Source organism: Solanum verrucosum, unplaced genomic scaffold (genome assembly GCF_900185275.1).
Source record: "Solanum verrucosum unplaced genomic scaffold, falcon-dt-bn FXZP01000128.1, whole genome shotgun sequence".
Taxonomy (NCBI): domain Eukaryota; kingdom Viridiplantae; phylum Streptophyta; class Magnoliopsida; order Solanales; family Solanaceae; genus Solanum; species Solanum verrucosum.
In genome coordinates, this window is record NW_026020327.1 from 1,182,833 (window position 1) to 1,198,877 (window position 16,045).

A 16,045-nucleotide genomic window follows, 5' to 3' on the forward strand; every position below is an offset into this window, starting at 1 on the left:
TACTTTTCCACTCATAATACTAACTCATAATTTTTTATAAAGAAAAATTATAACTACAAACTACCAGACACATACTGTTTGCACAAACTTTTAAAAATTTAACAGAACTATAAAATATGTACATAACTTTTAACACTTATAAAAGGCAAAATCCTAGTACTATAGAACAAGTCAAAGAGAAAAGTGACTTTTCGAGTGAAAGTAAGGAAAATACTTTTCAAAAACCACATTTCATATTGATTATGTTTTTTCACCATTCAATACACTTCACTTCACTCCATCCTCGTAATCCCCCATATTATCCTCTACCTCTACTTTTTTTCCTCAATTTTTATATAATTTATTTAAATTATATATGCATATTTTTATAATAATATTTCTTTACTTACGTATCGATTGACACCCTACATGTAAATTTAGTGCCAGCATATGGTACTAGTTAATTTCCAATTAGACAGCTAATTATTAGGTACATGAATTGATATGTATCCTTCACCTTTAACATATAGATAGTCCATAGTGTAGGTCAGCTCAATTGAAAGCAGCCAAAACTAGAAACTAACAAACTCTCATTTGATTGCAATTTGTAGTTGATGACATTTGATTGTAATTTGTTGTTTTTTTGGCTTTGGTCGGTGGTAGTGACATTGAGTTGGACAACAAAATTGTCACAATTCAATTTAAATACTGCTTCTTTCGTTTCAATTTATTAGTCTGATTTTGACTTGGGACAAAAATTAAAAGTGAAAGAAGATTTTTGAATATTGTGATTTTAAGCTAAAGATATGTATAATCTATTAAAATGCTATTTGATCTTGTGGTTTTAAGCATGTCTTGAAGAAAATTCGAATTATAGAGTTGTCAAAATAGTAAAGAGACATTCTCTTTAAAACAGATTGGAAAAAAATAAGATAAATTATTGAGTTTTATCGAACCTGTTATTATCTTTTAGCTCTGACCTTGCCACCAACATGTGTTACCCTTCAAGTGAAATCATGCTAGTGAATTGAGTTGATTTCGATATCAAATTTCAGATTTATAGTATCTGTGAGGTCCCATAATTCTAGAAAACTCAGGTGTTTGATCAACTTTTAAGAGGAAAATTAAGTGTTTTTGAGTAGTTACAAAAAATGTTTTTCAAAAATTAAAACACTTCTAGAATATTGGTCAAACACAAAGTGAACTAAATTATAAGTATCCTTTTGTTTTAGTAGAGTTTATAAGATTCTTAAATTAAAAATCTATATATGCATTTCATAATGGTGTTATACGTACAATTTCCATGTCACATTGACAATCACAACTTTCACATATGAAGTATTGTCTTTTTTAACCCAAAAAGTTTAAGAATCTATCTTTTGAACTCCTTGTCGAACCCAAAATTGTGCTACATAAGTATTGCTCAACATCAATTTTTATTTATAGATATTTCACCTCTAAGTATTTTAAGTATTTTGGAAAGTAGAATCTTTGAATTTCTTATAAGTATAAATTGAATATAAAGTTTATGTAACTAAATATTTAAAGATAAATTTAAATTTTTATATTATAATTATGTGATTAATTATTTACCGTTTAAATAATATAATTAAATTTGTACATATGATTTAATGACACGTGGATTGAATATTTGACCAAATGATAAGATTGTAATGAACTAGTTTGTAAGAAATAAATAGTAAAACAAATAATTAAATGATATGAATCAAAATATAGGTATATAATTGTGTGTCATCAACTTGAGAGCTTAGCAGCCTTGAGAATTATCGCATAATAATAGTGTAAGAATAAAACTCAGATCGATGTCATTCAGTGAAATAAGATAATATTTATAATTGTTTGTCAAATGACGAGATTCATAAAATATGTCCTCTTAAAGCATAATAAAAACCTATTAATTGCTTATTATCGCTATTGAAAATGGTTGGTGATAATTTAATCGTTTTAGTATAACGACAGAACATTTAAATTACTTCAATCTTATCTATATTTTGGTACCGTCTTTACGGAGTTAAATGAGCTCTTTGAATTTCTTGTATGAATATTAAATATAAGATTTATGTAACTAAATATTTAAAGGCGATATAAACCTTTTATATTATAATTACGTGATTACTTATTTACCGTTTAAATAATACAATTGAATTTATACATATGATTTAATGATACGTGGGTTGAATATTTGACCAAATGATAACATTGTAATGAACCAGTTTGTAAGAAATAAATAGTAAAACAAATCAACATATAAGTATACAATTGTGTGTTATCAACTTATTGAGAGCTTAGTAGCCCAAAGAATTATCGCACAATAATAGTGTAAGAATGAAATTCAGATCGATACCATTTAACAGTGAAATAAGATAAAATTTGTAATTGTTTGTCAAATGACGAGATTCATAAAATATGTCCTCTTAAAGCATATTAAAAACCTATTAATTACTCATTATCGCTATTGAATAATGATTTGTTGACAATTTAATCGTCTTTGTGTAACGACAGAACGATTAAATTATTTTAATCTTATCCATATTTTGATACCGCTTCTACAGAGTTAAATAAGCTCTTTGAATTTCTTGTATGTATATTAAATATAAAGTTTATGTAACTAAATTATTTAAAGGCGATTTAAACCTTTTATATTATAATTATGTGATTAATTATTTACCGTTTAAATAATACAATTGAATTTGTACATATAATTTAACGACATGTGGGTTCAGTGTTGTAAAAAACTCTGTTGGGACTCACCTCAAGGCTCGCCCTAGGGCGGGATTTAGCAAAATGCCCCGATACTCAAGTGTGGGGCTTAATTCTGTAAGACTTGCGCCATAAGTGCCCGACTGTACGCCTTATGCACACCCAACACCCAACACTTGAGGCACTCCTAACATATCTTATACAAATTATGTGTTAGAATCTTTAGTTAACATTGTCAACCCTCATAATTCTTGAATAATTGTATGATACTTAATAATTTTTAATCTATAGAGATAAGAAGATTGAGAATAACTCACATAACAAGCTTTGGTACCACATCTTTCCTATTTGGTAACACTGTGAAAGTAGTATATAACATTTCTTTTAAAAATACATCACAAAATTTACTTTTTCACTTATCATTGGTCTTCATGATTCTGTCATATGTCTCAAAATTATTATATTTTATTTAGCTATTTGAAAGTAATTTTATTTTTATTCGTGACGGGGTGATGTTTTTATTATAATACTAGTAACTAGTAGGGTTATTGATTATTTTCTTTTAGGGGGTAAATAGTATAGTATGATAAAAAATATTTTTGAGAAATAATGATTCATTTATTATTAGAAAGTTAAGATATTAAATTATTTATACTTGTATAGTTATGTTAGAACTTTTATTTTCTATTAGTTTATTTAATCATATTTGTAATTATTTCAAACTATTGATTTATTTTTATAATTTTGTATTATTATATTATTATATTATATTATAAATTAAAATTTTAAAGATCTATAATCCCTTACGCCCCACGTCTCGAGGCTTACGCCTCACCTCATTGCGTGGTTGAATATTTGACAGATGACAAGATTGTAATGAACTAGTTTGTAAGAAATAAATAGTAAAAAATATAATTAAGCAATATGAATCAAAATATAGGTATACAATTGTGTGTTATCAACTTGAGAGCTTAGCAGCCTAAAGAATTATCGCATAATAATAGTGTAAGACTAAAACTCAGATCGATGTCATTCAATAGTGAAATAAGATAAAATTTGTAATTGTTTTTCAAATGACGAGATTCATAAAATATGTTCCCTTAAAGCATATTAAAAACCTATTAATTGCTAATTATCGCTATTGAATAATGATTGTTGACAATTTAATCGTCTTTGCGTAACGGTAGAATATTTAAATTACTTTAATCTTATCTGTATTCTGGTATCGCTTCTACGAAATTAAATGAGCTCTTGTTTGAAACACTGAACATTAATAGACCGTGACAAACTTCTTACGAATCAACGCGATTTTCTTTAGTGACCTCTAGAATGTTATTATTCATTGACTCAAATCTGACCTGCCGCTTTTTCACGTGTCATCTTCTGATTCATCCACTTATTGCTTTCAGAATTTACCCTATACTTCAATAAGTAACAATTATTTCGCTTTTCCAATATATAAGTCTTCAAATTTCGAAAGATAATTCTTTTGAATATTTTAATAATTACACAAGAATATTATAATATTAATACATTTTTGACGGATAAATAATGTTGTAGTGGGAAGAAAGTGTCTTTTGTGTAAATTGAAGTCCGTTTTCCTCAACAACAATGCATATTTTAAAATTTACCAATAAAATAATTATTTTTTATATATAGAAAATTGAGGAATTTTTTGGTCGTACATAACATGTAAAATGGAATACTCTTGACCTTTGCAATGAAATAAGGAAAATTGTTGTTAATGTACAATAATTCAACATTAGATATGTTAAGAACTTTTATTTTGATTTTCCTTATTCAAGTTGTATACATGTAAAACGATATATTTGAATTTTTATTATGATTTAAAGACACGCTCGTGAGTTAGATTGATCTTATGATGAAATAATAATGAAATAAATTATTATAAAGAAAAATAAATAAATATAAAAATAGTAGAGCGATTGAGCAATATTATATTAAATCTCAGTGTACTCAAAATATCTAAAAAGCCGAAAAACAAAGAGTTTTTAAGTTGTGAGCCTAAGGCAACCTCTTCCATTAGGTCATGAACTATACAATTATATTGTTTGTTTGTGTGCCTCTAGAGCTAGATGGGTCAAATATGCCATTCGTCTTGGTAGTGCTTATCTCAAAAAAAATTACTAAACCGTGTTGCATTCACCGGCCAAGTTTTAGAAATATTGTTCAATGCTTCTTAACCGAAGTGTTTTGATTACGTGTCAATGCATTATTAATCCACCTGAACAACATCGATTTCACCCATACACTTCTCATATTTTTATTTTTATCTTTTTTTGTATTTTTTATTTTACCCTTTATTTTATTTAAAAAATCTTAATTTATGTACTTGTTTTTATTTATTTTTTCCTGTCCTGTCAAGACAAGACTATTGGACCTGTGAACACGGGTCGTTGGACTTTTTTTTATGACAATAATCGAATAACGAGGACTTAAAATATTACCTCAAATGAAAGAAAAGTTAGCAAAATAAGATATAGGTGCTATATATATGAAAGAATTAATTTTAAGTTTTTTTTGGTCTCAGTGACATATTTAATTTCATGTTTTTTTAGATGTATAACTTGACATATGAGTTATATTTTTGTAAATAACGATTCATTATTTTAGCTTTTGGAAAAAAGAAGAAGAAAAAAGAACTATATTCTACTTGAATTGATTGATCATATCATGTGCAAGAATTATATTTAAGAATAGCTTATTAATGTTATTGTTAGACCAATAAATCTTTGTATTGATTTATTAATAATATATAATCACAAATATTTATTTATATGATTAAAGAATATGAAGATATATAATTTATTAATACGATTAAAATATTACTCCCTTTGTCTCAATTTATGTGACACTTTTCGTTTTCGAGAGTCAAACAATTTAAGTTTGATCGAGAATTTGCACATGAAATCTTCAATTTTTTTGAAATGAAATTTATATATTGATAAACTACGTAAAAAGTACTATAAGTCACAAAAAATAATAATTCAAAATGTTTAAAATATTTATGAAAAATTTATGGTCAAAGATTGACTTGTTTGAATATCGAAATCCAAAAAGTGCCATATAATATGGGACGGAGGGAGTATGTTATATTGATTACAATTTATGAATGATAATTTACTTATTTGATAAAATTATATAAAAATTAGAAAAATTGCATAGTTTTCACAAAATCATATAAGTTTCATACTTACTTCTTAAAAATTTAATATATATATTGAAATAAAACTTCAATTCAAGTCAACCTGATTTTCCGTAAAGCAATATATAATATTAACAATATATAATATTAACAAGTAAAAAGCCAGTGAACTGTGCTTTTATATCTCGTTGTACTCGTACTAGTCAAGTACTATAGTACAAAAATAATAATATTATTACATACATTCACTGTTACAAGTACTATGGTATAAAAAAATAATACTTATATTGCAAATTAAATACATTCACTGCATTGTAACATTCCATATTATTATAGTAAAATAACCTCTCTCTCTTCAGACAATAATAATAATTAAAAAAAAAGCTTTTTTTTTTCTTTTTCAATAAGCAATTTTTTAAAGCTTTATGTAGCTTGAATTCTTGTTACTCAGAGTCTTAATATAAATAACAAACATGGAATAAATAATTTTTAAAAAATAGCTTTTTATCCTTAAACCTAGTAAGTAGGATCTCCAATTGCACGTTTTTTTTAAATTTATTACCAATTATATTTTTATTTTCTCAAATGTACAAACACAAATGTTATTACAATATATACACAAAAGTATAACATATATTCCTACAATACACATTAAAATTGTGACACCCTTTTAAAAGAATTCCCAAAAGAACAGCCAATTGAACTACATAGATTAGTCCTTTCTTAATTGTTTTCTAGTTTTTATTTGTATTGGAGTCTGACTAATAAGGATTAAATTCGGGTCATATAAAATTTATTCGAGCCTAATTCTCCTTACTTAAAAAAATTCATATTCAAAATTAAAACTTCTTAAAGAAAGATTGATTTTATTCACTCACTGCACCATGTCGTTTGGTGATATTATTATTTGAGCGAAAATTCTCTTTACTTAAAAAAATCATATTCAAAATTAAGACTTCTTAAAGAAGGAACAATTTTATTCACTTACTCACTACACCACGTAGATATTATTGTTGTTATTATATATAATACAGACACACAATAGAACTCCAAAGTGTTTAGGGGTCGTTTGGTAGAGTGTATAAGAATAATGCTGAATATGATGTATTAGTAATGCAAGCATTAGTAATGCTTGCATTAGTTATGCTTGCATTATTTCTTATACATTGTTTGGTTTGATGTATTGGAAATAGCAAGCCTTGTATAAAGACTATTAAAAAAATATTTGTTTACAAAAATACCCCCACATTCTTTTACAAAAATAATAATAATAATAATAATAATAATTATAATAATAATAATAATAATAATATAATAATTATTATAATAATTAATTATAATTATAATTATTATTATTATTATTATTATTATTAATAATAGAGGGTAGTTTTGTCATTAGTTAATCTAATGCATGCATTAAAACCATTGTATTGCTAATACCTAGAAATTCATGGTATTAGCAATACACACTTTAATACACAATAGAGTGTATAACTAATGCAAGCATTAGTTATACATAGGTTGGAAAAGAGTACCAAACAAGGTACTAGTAATACACAGTGCTAATGCATGCGTTATTTTTCCTAATACATTCTACCAAACGACCCCTTAGTGAGCAAGAAGATAAAAGGAAAAAAAAGACTACCAAACTTTTTTTCTTTCTCTCTTAGCTGTTTTTTCTTTTTGTTTTGTCAAACACATCATCACTATTGATTTGTTTTTCTTTTCTGAAAATCTCCCAATTTCTCTTCCTTCTTTAATTACTCCATATACTACCAACTCTTTGGGCCCTACACATCTATCTCACTCTTTCTTTACAAAAGAGTGAGTAATTGCTTATATATTTTGCTTACAAGAAGAAAATCACAAATATATATAGATAGATAGATATCCATCCCATCAATCAAAGTTGGTGTTTTTTTTATCTCAAATCTTAGATCAAAATTAACAGGGTGTGGGGGTTGAAAAAGGCTTTCTAGATTGCCTACCTTCACATTCTCTCACTTGGGCTGTTTTGTTTTGGTTTGGTTTGGTTTGATTCTTTCTTGTTTTTGTTGTGTGTACACATTTCAATATTTTTTTCTAAACTTGTGTCATTGTGATAAGAGTGTTTTCACTCTTTTTTTCTTTCTTTTCCCACTTTCAGCCAGATTACAGTCGAGACTTAGCTTGTAAAGAAGAAATTTTGATACAACAAGCATTGCCAGCATCATCTTTTTTTGGGGTTTCCTACTTTATTGTGTGTAACAATATTGTAATATTGTATTTATCCTTGTGGGGCTTCCCAATTTTTTTTTATGTAATGTTGAGTTTATCAATGTTGGGGTTTTTTGGTTTGGGTATTTTCTGATGGGGGGTTACATAGTTTTCCAAGATTTGGTTTTTAGTGCATAAAGGTGGCACCTTTATTGATTTTGGGCACTGAAAGGTTGAGTCTTTGAGTGGGGTTATTGAGGAATTTCAAGATTTTTTTTTTTTAATCTGGGATTTGGATTGTGAGTGATTGTGGAAAATGGCGACGATGGACACTAGTGGAAGGCTTATTGCTGGTTCTCACATTAGAAATGAGTTTGTGCTTATCAAAGCTGATGAATTTGGAAGGGTAAATCTCTATAAAAGTCCTTCATTTTGATTATATTGTGAGTTCTGAAGATTACCCATTTTGGTCTTTGTGGTGGCTTGTTTTGGTTTATGGATAAATCCTCCATTTGATTGGGGTTTCTAGAAAAAAAATTATGCTTTTTCCTTAGTTTCTGTATCTTGATTATTGGTTCATTTTTTTTGAGTTGCAGGAGATTTGTTTCTGAGAATGTATTTTGCCTTTCTACTTTCTTTTTTCCCCTTTTTCTTCATTTCTTTCTGTGATTGGAGGTTTTGTTTCAGCTGTATTTTGTGATTGTTAATTTTCCTTGATATTTTTTGACTTTTTAAAAGTTCTGAGTATTTTTTGGACTATTTATTGAAAATGACTCTTTTAATATATTATTGTAGGGTTTTAGCTACTTCGTCTTGTAATTTGTCAGCTTTTTGTTGGCTAATTTGGTGTATGCAAATACTCTTTAACTATGAAATTATTATGGAGGAATCACAATAGTTCATTCTTTGTTTTTCTAATTGACCTTAAAATTTCTTGTCCTTATGATTTTAACTTTTTACTTGAGGATAATTTGTGAGCTGAGGGTCTATCGGAAAACAAACCTCTCTACCTCCCAAGGTTGGGGTAAGGTCTGCATACACACTACCATCTCTAAACCCCACTTGTTGTTGTTGTTGTTTTTACTTGAGGATAAATTGGAATGCAGCCCCAAAAATGTTGAGCCTTTTCTAACTTTTGATGAGGAATCTCCGCCCTTGATTTTGTCCATTTTACTTCTGTATCAATTGATCTTGAATTTTTTTGTGAATAAAATCAACCTAAGTTTTACATTTTTCCTTCTGGAATATATTGTATTGTATAATCTATGAGGATTATACTTTGTTTTTGGTAATTTGATGCTGACTGCAGTGGAACTTTTGTTCTTGATGACGTTTCTGTTGTCCAGGTAGAGTCTGTGCATGCGCTCAGTGCACGAATGTGCCAGATTTGTGGGGATGAACTTGAGATTACTGATGGAGAGCTGTTTGTTGCCTGCAATGAATGTGCTTTCCCTGTTTGTAGACTTTGCTATGAGTATGAAAGAAGAGAAGGAAACCAAGCTTGCCCTCAGTGCAAAACTAGATACAAGCGGATTAAAGGTATGGAAACTTGCTCTCAGTGCAAAACTAGAAACCTCAAGTGCATTGATCATGGACATTGATGTATGGGTTTTGATTTCAGGTAGTCCGCGTGTTGAGGGTGATGAGGAAGAAGATGATACTGATGACATAGAGCACGAGTTTGATTATGGCGTTGGGATTTTACGCCAAGGTTCTGGTCCAGTTTCCTTTGTTTATGGCGGAAGTGGTCATGCTGGTTCATATGAAAATGGCTCGTCCTCGAGACAAGGTTCATCAACTGATGGTATGGAAATACCTCTTTTGACCTATGGTGAAGAGGTAAATATTCTTGTAAGCCCTTTAATTTGAATAACGAAAGAAGAAAAGCAATCATTCACATAATCTGGAAGATGTACAAGTCTAATGCTTGCAACTTCCTAATCCAGGATTCTCAGATTTCTTCCAATCAGCATGCTCTCATAGTGCCTCCATCGAATGGCTTTGGAAATGGGGTTTATCTAAATCGTCATACTGAGTCATCGGTATCCTGTAAGTTATTAACCCATTCTTATTGTATTTTCTCTAGATTGTTGTATCTGATTACCTGAGAGTGATGCGATGCTTTTTTTTTGATGATGTAGTGCTTCCGAGGCCAATGGTTCCAGAGAAAGACATTGCGCTATATGGCTATGGAAGTGTTTCTTGGAAGGACAGAATGGAAGACTGGAAGAAAAAGCAGAATGAGAATCTCCCGGTGGTCAAGCATCAAGGAGATGGTGGTGGGAGCTTTCATGGGGATTATCCTTATTTGCCTATGTATGTAAATATTTTTGCGTCCTATTTTGTTAGTGGCTCAATTGCTAAACCTGTGCAAATTTTTAAAAATATATGCTGGTTAAAAGTACTATTAATCTTCTTGAAATATAAATACTGTTTCAACAGCTCTAGTTCTGAATGGAAGGCATACTAGATGCACTCAAGGATTAACTTAAATGTTTTTTTTTGGGCAAAGATTGAATGCTAATGATTGCTGATGAAAAAATTATTTGATGCCAACAATTAAGATTTGTATATCATAATCATGAATTTAAGCTCTTTCATTCCCCAGTTTCTGTTAATGAAGTTGTTTTTGTGGGGTTTCTTATGTGTGAGGTTGTCGCTAGTCTTATTCAGCTTACTACAAACTTGAAAGTACTTGTACAGAGATTCTTTAGGCATAACCTGAGAGAAAAAAAGACTTGTTTTTGCTCTCTGTGGTTCTGATTCACTAATGTATTTGTGAATTTTTTAAGCAAGTTTCTTTATAAATGATCATACTCTCAGGATGGATGAAGGAAGGCAGCCACTATCAAGAAAGTTGCCCATATCTTCAAGCAAGATTAACCCGTACAGAATTCTAATCATACTCCGTCTCACAATTCTTGGCCTCTTCTTCCATTATAGAATTCTTCATCCGGTAAATGATGCAATTGGCCTGTGGTTGACATCAGTTGTTTGTGAGATATGGTTTGCTGCTTCATGGATTCTTGATCAGTTCCCAAAGTGGTGCCCTATAGTTAGAGAAACATACCTTGATCGGCTTTCACTCAGGTAGGGTTCTGCTGTTAAAATGTTTTGTGGTCGACTTGAAATTGAGAAGATTTTTGGATTGATTTATCTTGGACTTTTGGATACCCTTAATGGGTTCATTGGTTTCAGAGAAAGAATTGTTGTCGTGTATTCACAAGCTTTATCATTTCAGGTATGAAAAAGAAGGAAAGCCTTCAGAGTTAGCTCCTATTGACATTTTTGTCAGCACAGTCGATCCCTTGAAAGAGCCACCATTAATCACTGCAAACACTGTTCTATCCATTCTTGCTGTGGATTATCCAGTGGACAAAGTTACATGCTATGTGTCAGATGATGGTGCAGCAATGCTTACTTTTGAAGCCCTTTCTGAGACATCTAACTTTGCAAGAAAATGGGTTCCTTTCTGCAAGAAGTATAATATTGAACCTCGTGCTCCAGAATGGTATTTTTCACTAAAGATGGACTATCTGAAAAATAAAGTTCATCCTGCATTTGTAAGGGAACGGCGTGCCATGAAGGTTTGTAGCATAGATTTATCTCTCTGTTTTGTTTTGACATGCATCAGAACCTTTCAGGGCACTTAGATTTGTACCTTCTAGGGCTGTTGATCTGAATATTTTCTTGTGCTTATGGCCTCAGAGAGAATATGAAGAGTTTAAAGTCAGTATAAATAGTCTTGTGGCAACTGCTCAAAAGGTTCCTGAGGACGGTTGGACAATGCAGGATGGCACAGTATGGCCCGGGAACAATGTCCGAGACCATCCTGGTATGATCCAGGTAAGAACAATTTATTGTGATGAATTCACCTCAAACGAGATTCTGTTACCTTCAAAATTTGTATCATAGTCCTTCATATATTCTGCTGGCAAGTTATGCATTACCCATCTAATTTGATTGCCAATCGTATCCTGGATATCTTCTCTTTCCAGGTTTCCCCAGTTGTTAACCATCTCTTCTCTATTTTCCCCGTAATCTCCACCAACAGCATGGTTTCTGCTCTCAGTGTGTTGAAAAGTTCTTTTGGAAGATTTATCTGTCTTGGCCATTGACCGTCAAACTCTTTAGTCAGCTAGGATACTCTGGATGAAGCCCAGGGGCATAGACAGCTTCTGAGCTGCACTGTCCAGTTCATCCAGGACTACTTTTTGGACCTTGCGCAACAGAACTATCTGGATCTTTCATTGTTTTCAACTTCATAAGAATGTGTAACATAAACAAAAAAAGATAAATCTTTTGACTTCTGGTCATCATAAATTCAGTGGAATGCTTTAAATGAGTGTCAAAGGTATTAGGTGCTATCTCTCTTTTTATACCTCAGTTTTTCTGATTAACTCTTCTACAGGTATTAATGGGTCATGATGGTGTCCACGATATTGAAGGAGATGATTTACCTCGCTTGGTTTATGTTTCCCGTGAAAAGAGGCCTGGGTTTGATCACCATAAAAAAGCAGGCGCCATGAATGCTTTGGTAATTCGACTGACCTTATGTTAGTTAAAATATTGGAACAAGAAGAAAATTCTTATGCATGAACATGGAGTTCTGATTTTGTCAATGTTGTCTTTCTTTCTGTATGCAGATGAGGGTTTCAGCTGTCATATCAAATGCTCCTTTCTTGTTAAATGTTGATTGTGATCACTACATCAACAATAGCAAGGCATTAAGGGAAGCCATGTGTTTCTTGATGGACCCCATTTCAGGAAAGAAAATCTGCTATGTGCAGTTTCCACAAAGGTTTGATGGGATTGATCGTCATGACAGATACTCAAACAGAAATGTTGTGTTCTTTGATGTATGTATAGCCTTATTTCATTAACTTGAGTTCAATCCATAATCCATCTGGGAAGAAACTGATTCATGAGGTTGTTTCCAGATTAACATGAAAGGTTTGGATGGTATACAAGGACCAATATATGTTGGTACGGGGTGTGTTTTCAGAAGGCATGCACTTTATGGATATGATGCTCCTGCCAAGAGGAAGCGACCTAGCAAGACCTGCAACTGCTTGCCAAAATTGTGCTCTTGCTGTTGCTGTTTCAGATCGAAAACAAACAAGAAAGGGAAAACAAAGAAAGGGAAGAAGCCAAAGCACTGGGAGGCATCAAGTCAAATACATGCTCTTGAAACCATTGAAGAAGGAGTTGAAGGTTAGATCTTTATGCTTTAAATAATAATTGTTCTAGTCGTTTGTTACAGAAAATGTACAATGAAGTTACTAATTTGATCAATAGAGGTGAAAAGTCTAACTTATGCTGCATTACAGAAGCTAATGTGGATTCACGCTCGACTTCCCAAGTGAAACTAGAGAAAAGATTTGGGCAGTCTTCTGTTTTTGTTGCCTCAACACTTCTAGAAAATGGTGGTGTTCCAAAGGAAGCCAGTGTCTCATCACTTTTGCAGGAAGCCGTTCATGTTATTTGCTGTGGTTACGAAGATAAAACAGAATGGGGGAAGGAGGTAAGACCCATTGATTACTTTTTGTTATGGAAGAATGTAGTAAATTTGGTTTGCTGAGTCGTGAAATTTTTAATCTTCAACCAGGTTGGCTGGATTTATGGCTCTGTCACAGAAGATATCTTGACTGGATTCAAGATGCATTGCCATGGATGGAGGTCCGTGTATTGTATGCCTCAGCTGCCTGCTTTCAAGGGTTCAGCCCCTATAAATCTTTCAGACCGTCTCCATCAGGTTCTAAGATGGGCGCTGGGGTCAGTTGAAATTTTGTTGAGCAAGCATTGCCCTATCTGGTATGGCTATGGTGGTGGATTGAAGTGGCTGGAGCGGCTCTCTTACATAAACTCTGTTGTGTATCCTTTGACGGCCATTCCCTTGATTGTCTACTGTTCCTTGCCGGCTATCTGCCTTATCACTGGAAAATTCATTGTTCCTGAGGTAAATTTCTGATTCCGCTATTGACCTGGTTATATCTAAAAAAAATGTTGTGAAAAAATCAACAATTTATATCATTCAAGTGTTCAGCAGATGAAGTGTTTACTTAGAGTCATGTCAGTCTTCATATAAGCTTGGGTCTTTAACTTAAACTATTTATATATCCGTCCCAGCGGAATAACTGGATCTATATTGAGAAACATCATGCCAGAACCTCTCTGAAATCCTCAGCAAGAAAGAAACATGAGACTCATAGTTAATGACTTTCATTAGCTTAACAATATGTATATAATAGCTTGCCAATATTGATACTTCTAACTACTGAGAATTGTTACTTCTTTCCCATTTAGTCTGATCCTTCACTTCCAATTTTCTAAAAGTTAATTGAGGTTGTCCTCTAATTGTGTATGTTTAAACATTTACAGATCAGTAATTATGCCAGCATTATATTCATCGCGCTCTTCATCTCTATTGCTGCCACCGGTATCCTTGAGATGCAGTGGGGTGGTGTTGTTATAGATGATTGGTGGAGAAATGAGCAGTTTTGGGTTATTGGAGGTGCTTCTGCACACTTTTTTGCTCTCTTTCAAGGATTGTTCAAGGTTTTAGCTGGTGTGGAAACAAGATTCACTGTCACCACCAAAGCAGGTGACGATGGAGAATTTTCGGAGCTCTATATGTTCAAGTGGACATCATTATTGATCCCACCAACGACTTTGCTAATAATGAACATAGTTGGAGTTGTGGTTGGTATCTCGGATGCAATAAACAATGGTTATGACTCTTGGGGACCCTTATTTGGTAGGCTATTCTTTGCCTTGTGGGTTATTATTCATCTCTACCCATTCCTAAAAGGATTGATGGGAAGGCAAGAACGAACCCCAACCATAGTCATCGTATGGTCTATTCTTCTTGCTTCAGTCTTGACATTATTGTGGGTACGAGTCAATCCGTTTGTCTCAAAAGATGGTCCTCTCCTAGAAGTCTGCGGATTGGATTGTGACGATTGAGTCTAAACACTCCAAAGACTTGATTGAATCAAGAATATTTCCAGCAAGACATTGTTGGGATTTCCTTTCGCGGACGAGTCATCGATGTGTAGTACTGTGAGAGGGTTTTTGCAGGAAGAGATAATACTATATAGAAGGCTGTTGGTAGAATAAAAAGGTAGGTAGGTAGGTAGGGAGTATAGGTGAAGAGAGTCATCAATGTAGATATGAAACAGAGAGAGCTGACATATATTCATAATATTTGCATACAATTTGTTCCATTTATTTTTTGGGAGTTCCATCTATTTGTCAGTGAATACTAAATCATTAAAGTTATTAACCCTCTATGAAAGGGCCATTAAATTTGTATATTCTTTAGTTAAAAAGTTGTATGTCCTGGTTTATCTGGACCTTAGAACCAACCAATTTTTGTCTTTGATTATCCAAATTTTGCAGTTTTTGTGTATTTTACAAGTCATTAATTGTTTAGGTGATGTTCTTGTGTGCAACAAGGGATGTTTTATTTTAGGCAATGAGTTGTTTGTGTTCTTTTAGATGTACTACCGTAGTCTTTCAGAAGTAGCCTCTCTACCTCCTTGGGTGGTGGTAAGGTTTGTGCGTACATTCCACCTTTTTCGAACCTTGTGGAAATTCACTGGGTATACTTCTCTATCTCATAAGATAGTGGTGAGGTCTTCACGTACATTCCACCTTTCCTACTTTTGACTTGTGAATTTCAGTGGATATGTTGTTGTTGTAAATATAAATACATTATTTTTGTGAGAAGATGATTAATTAACCGAAGTAAGAAGAAGAAGAAAAAAGGCCAAACACATAAACAACCCCTTTAAACTCCTTTCTAAATTTTGTTTGGATACTTCAACTCAACCTTATTTTATTTTAACCCTCTAAATATATTTTTTATGTACCACTTAAACATAATTTCCTTTTACCCAATATAAATTTTATAAACCAACACTTTCTTGGGTTTGATTTGGTTTTGATTTTAAATTTTTATAAATTAATTTAATTTATATA

The 16,045-nt window shown here is 31.8% G+C and overlaps 1 protein-coding gene across 1 annotated transcript; it reads left to right on the plus strand.

Moving 5' to 3' along the window:
- Positions 1 to 7,900: 7,900 nt before the first annotated feature.
- On the plus strand, positions 7,901 to 15,288 carry LOC125835915 (cellulose synthase A catalytic subunit 5 [UDP-forming]-like). The gene is made up of 14 exons (XM_049515021.1): positions 7,901 to 8,468; positions 9,409 to 9,601; positions 9,684 to 9,901; positions 10,009 to 10,111; positions 10,204 to 10,378; positions 10,886 to 11,152; positions 11,304 to 11,649; positions 11,771 to 11,908; positions 12,474 to 12,599; positions 12,709 to 12,921; positions 13,003 to 13,276; positions 13,393 to 13,586; positions 13,671 to 14,021; positions 14,444 to 15,288. The coding sequence occupies exons 1-14, from the start codon at positions 8,379 to 8,381 to the stop codon at positions 15,026 to 15,028; spliced, it is 3,273 nt and encodes a 1,090-aa protein (XP_049370978.1). The 5' UTR covers positions 7,901 to 8,378; the 3' UTR covers positions 15,029 to 15,288.
- Positions 15,289 to 16,045: the final 757 nt, after the last annotated feature.

What these genes read in the sequence shown, in the direction of transcription:
- LOC125835915 (XM_049515021.1), top strand. Translation starts at nt 8,379, where the DNA reads ATGGCGACGATGGACACTAGTGGAAGGCTTATTGCTGGTTCTCACATT. An exon ending in TAGATACAAGCGGATTAAAG is followed by an intron (nt 9,602 to 9,683) that starts GTATGGAAACTT and finishes TTTTGATTTCAG; the next exon opens with GTAGTCCGCGTGTTGAGGGT. An exon ending in GAAATGTTGTGTTCTTTGAT is followed by an intron (nt 12,922 to 13,002) that starts GTATGTATAGCC and finishes GGTTGTTTCCAG; the next exon opens with ATTAACATGAAAGGTTTGGA.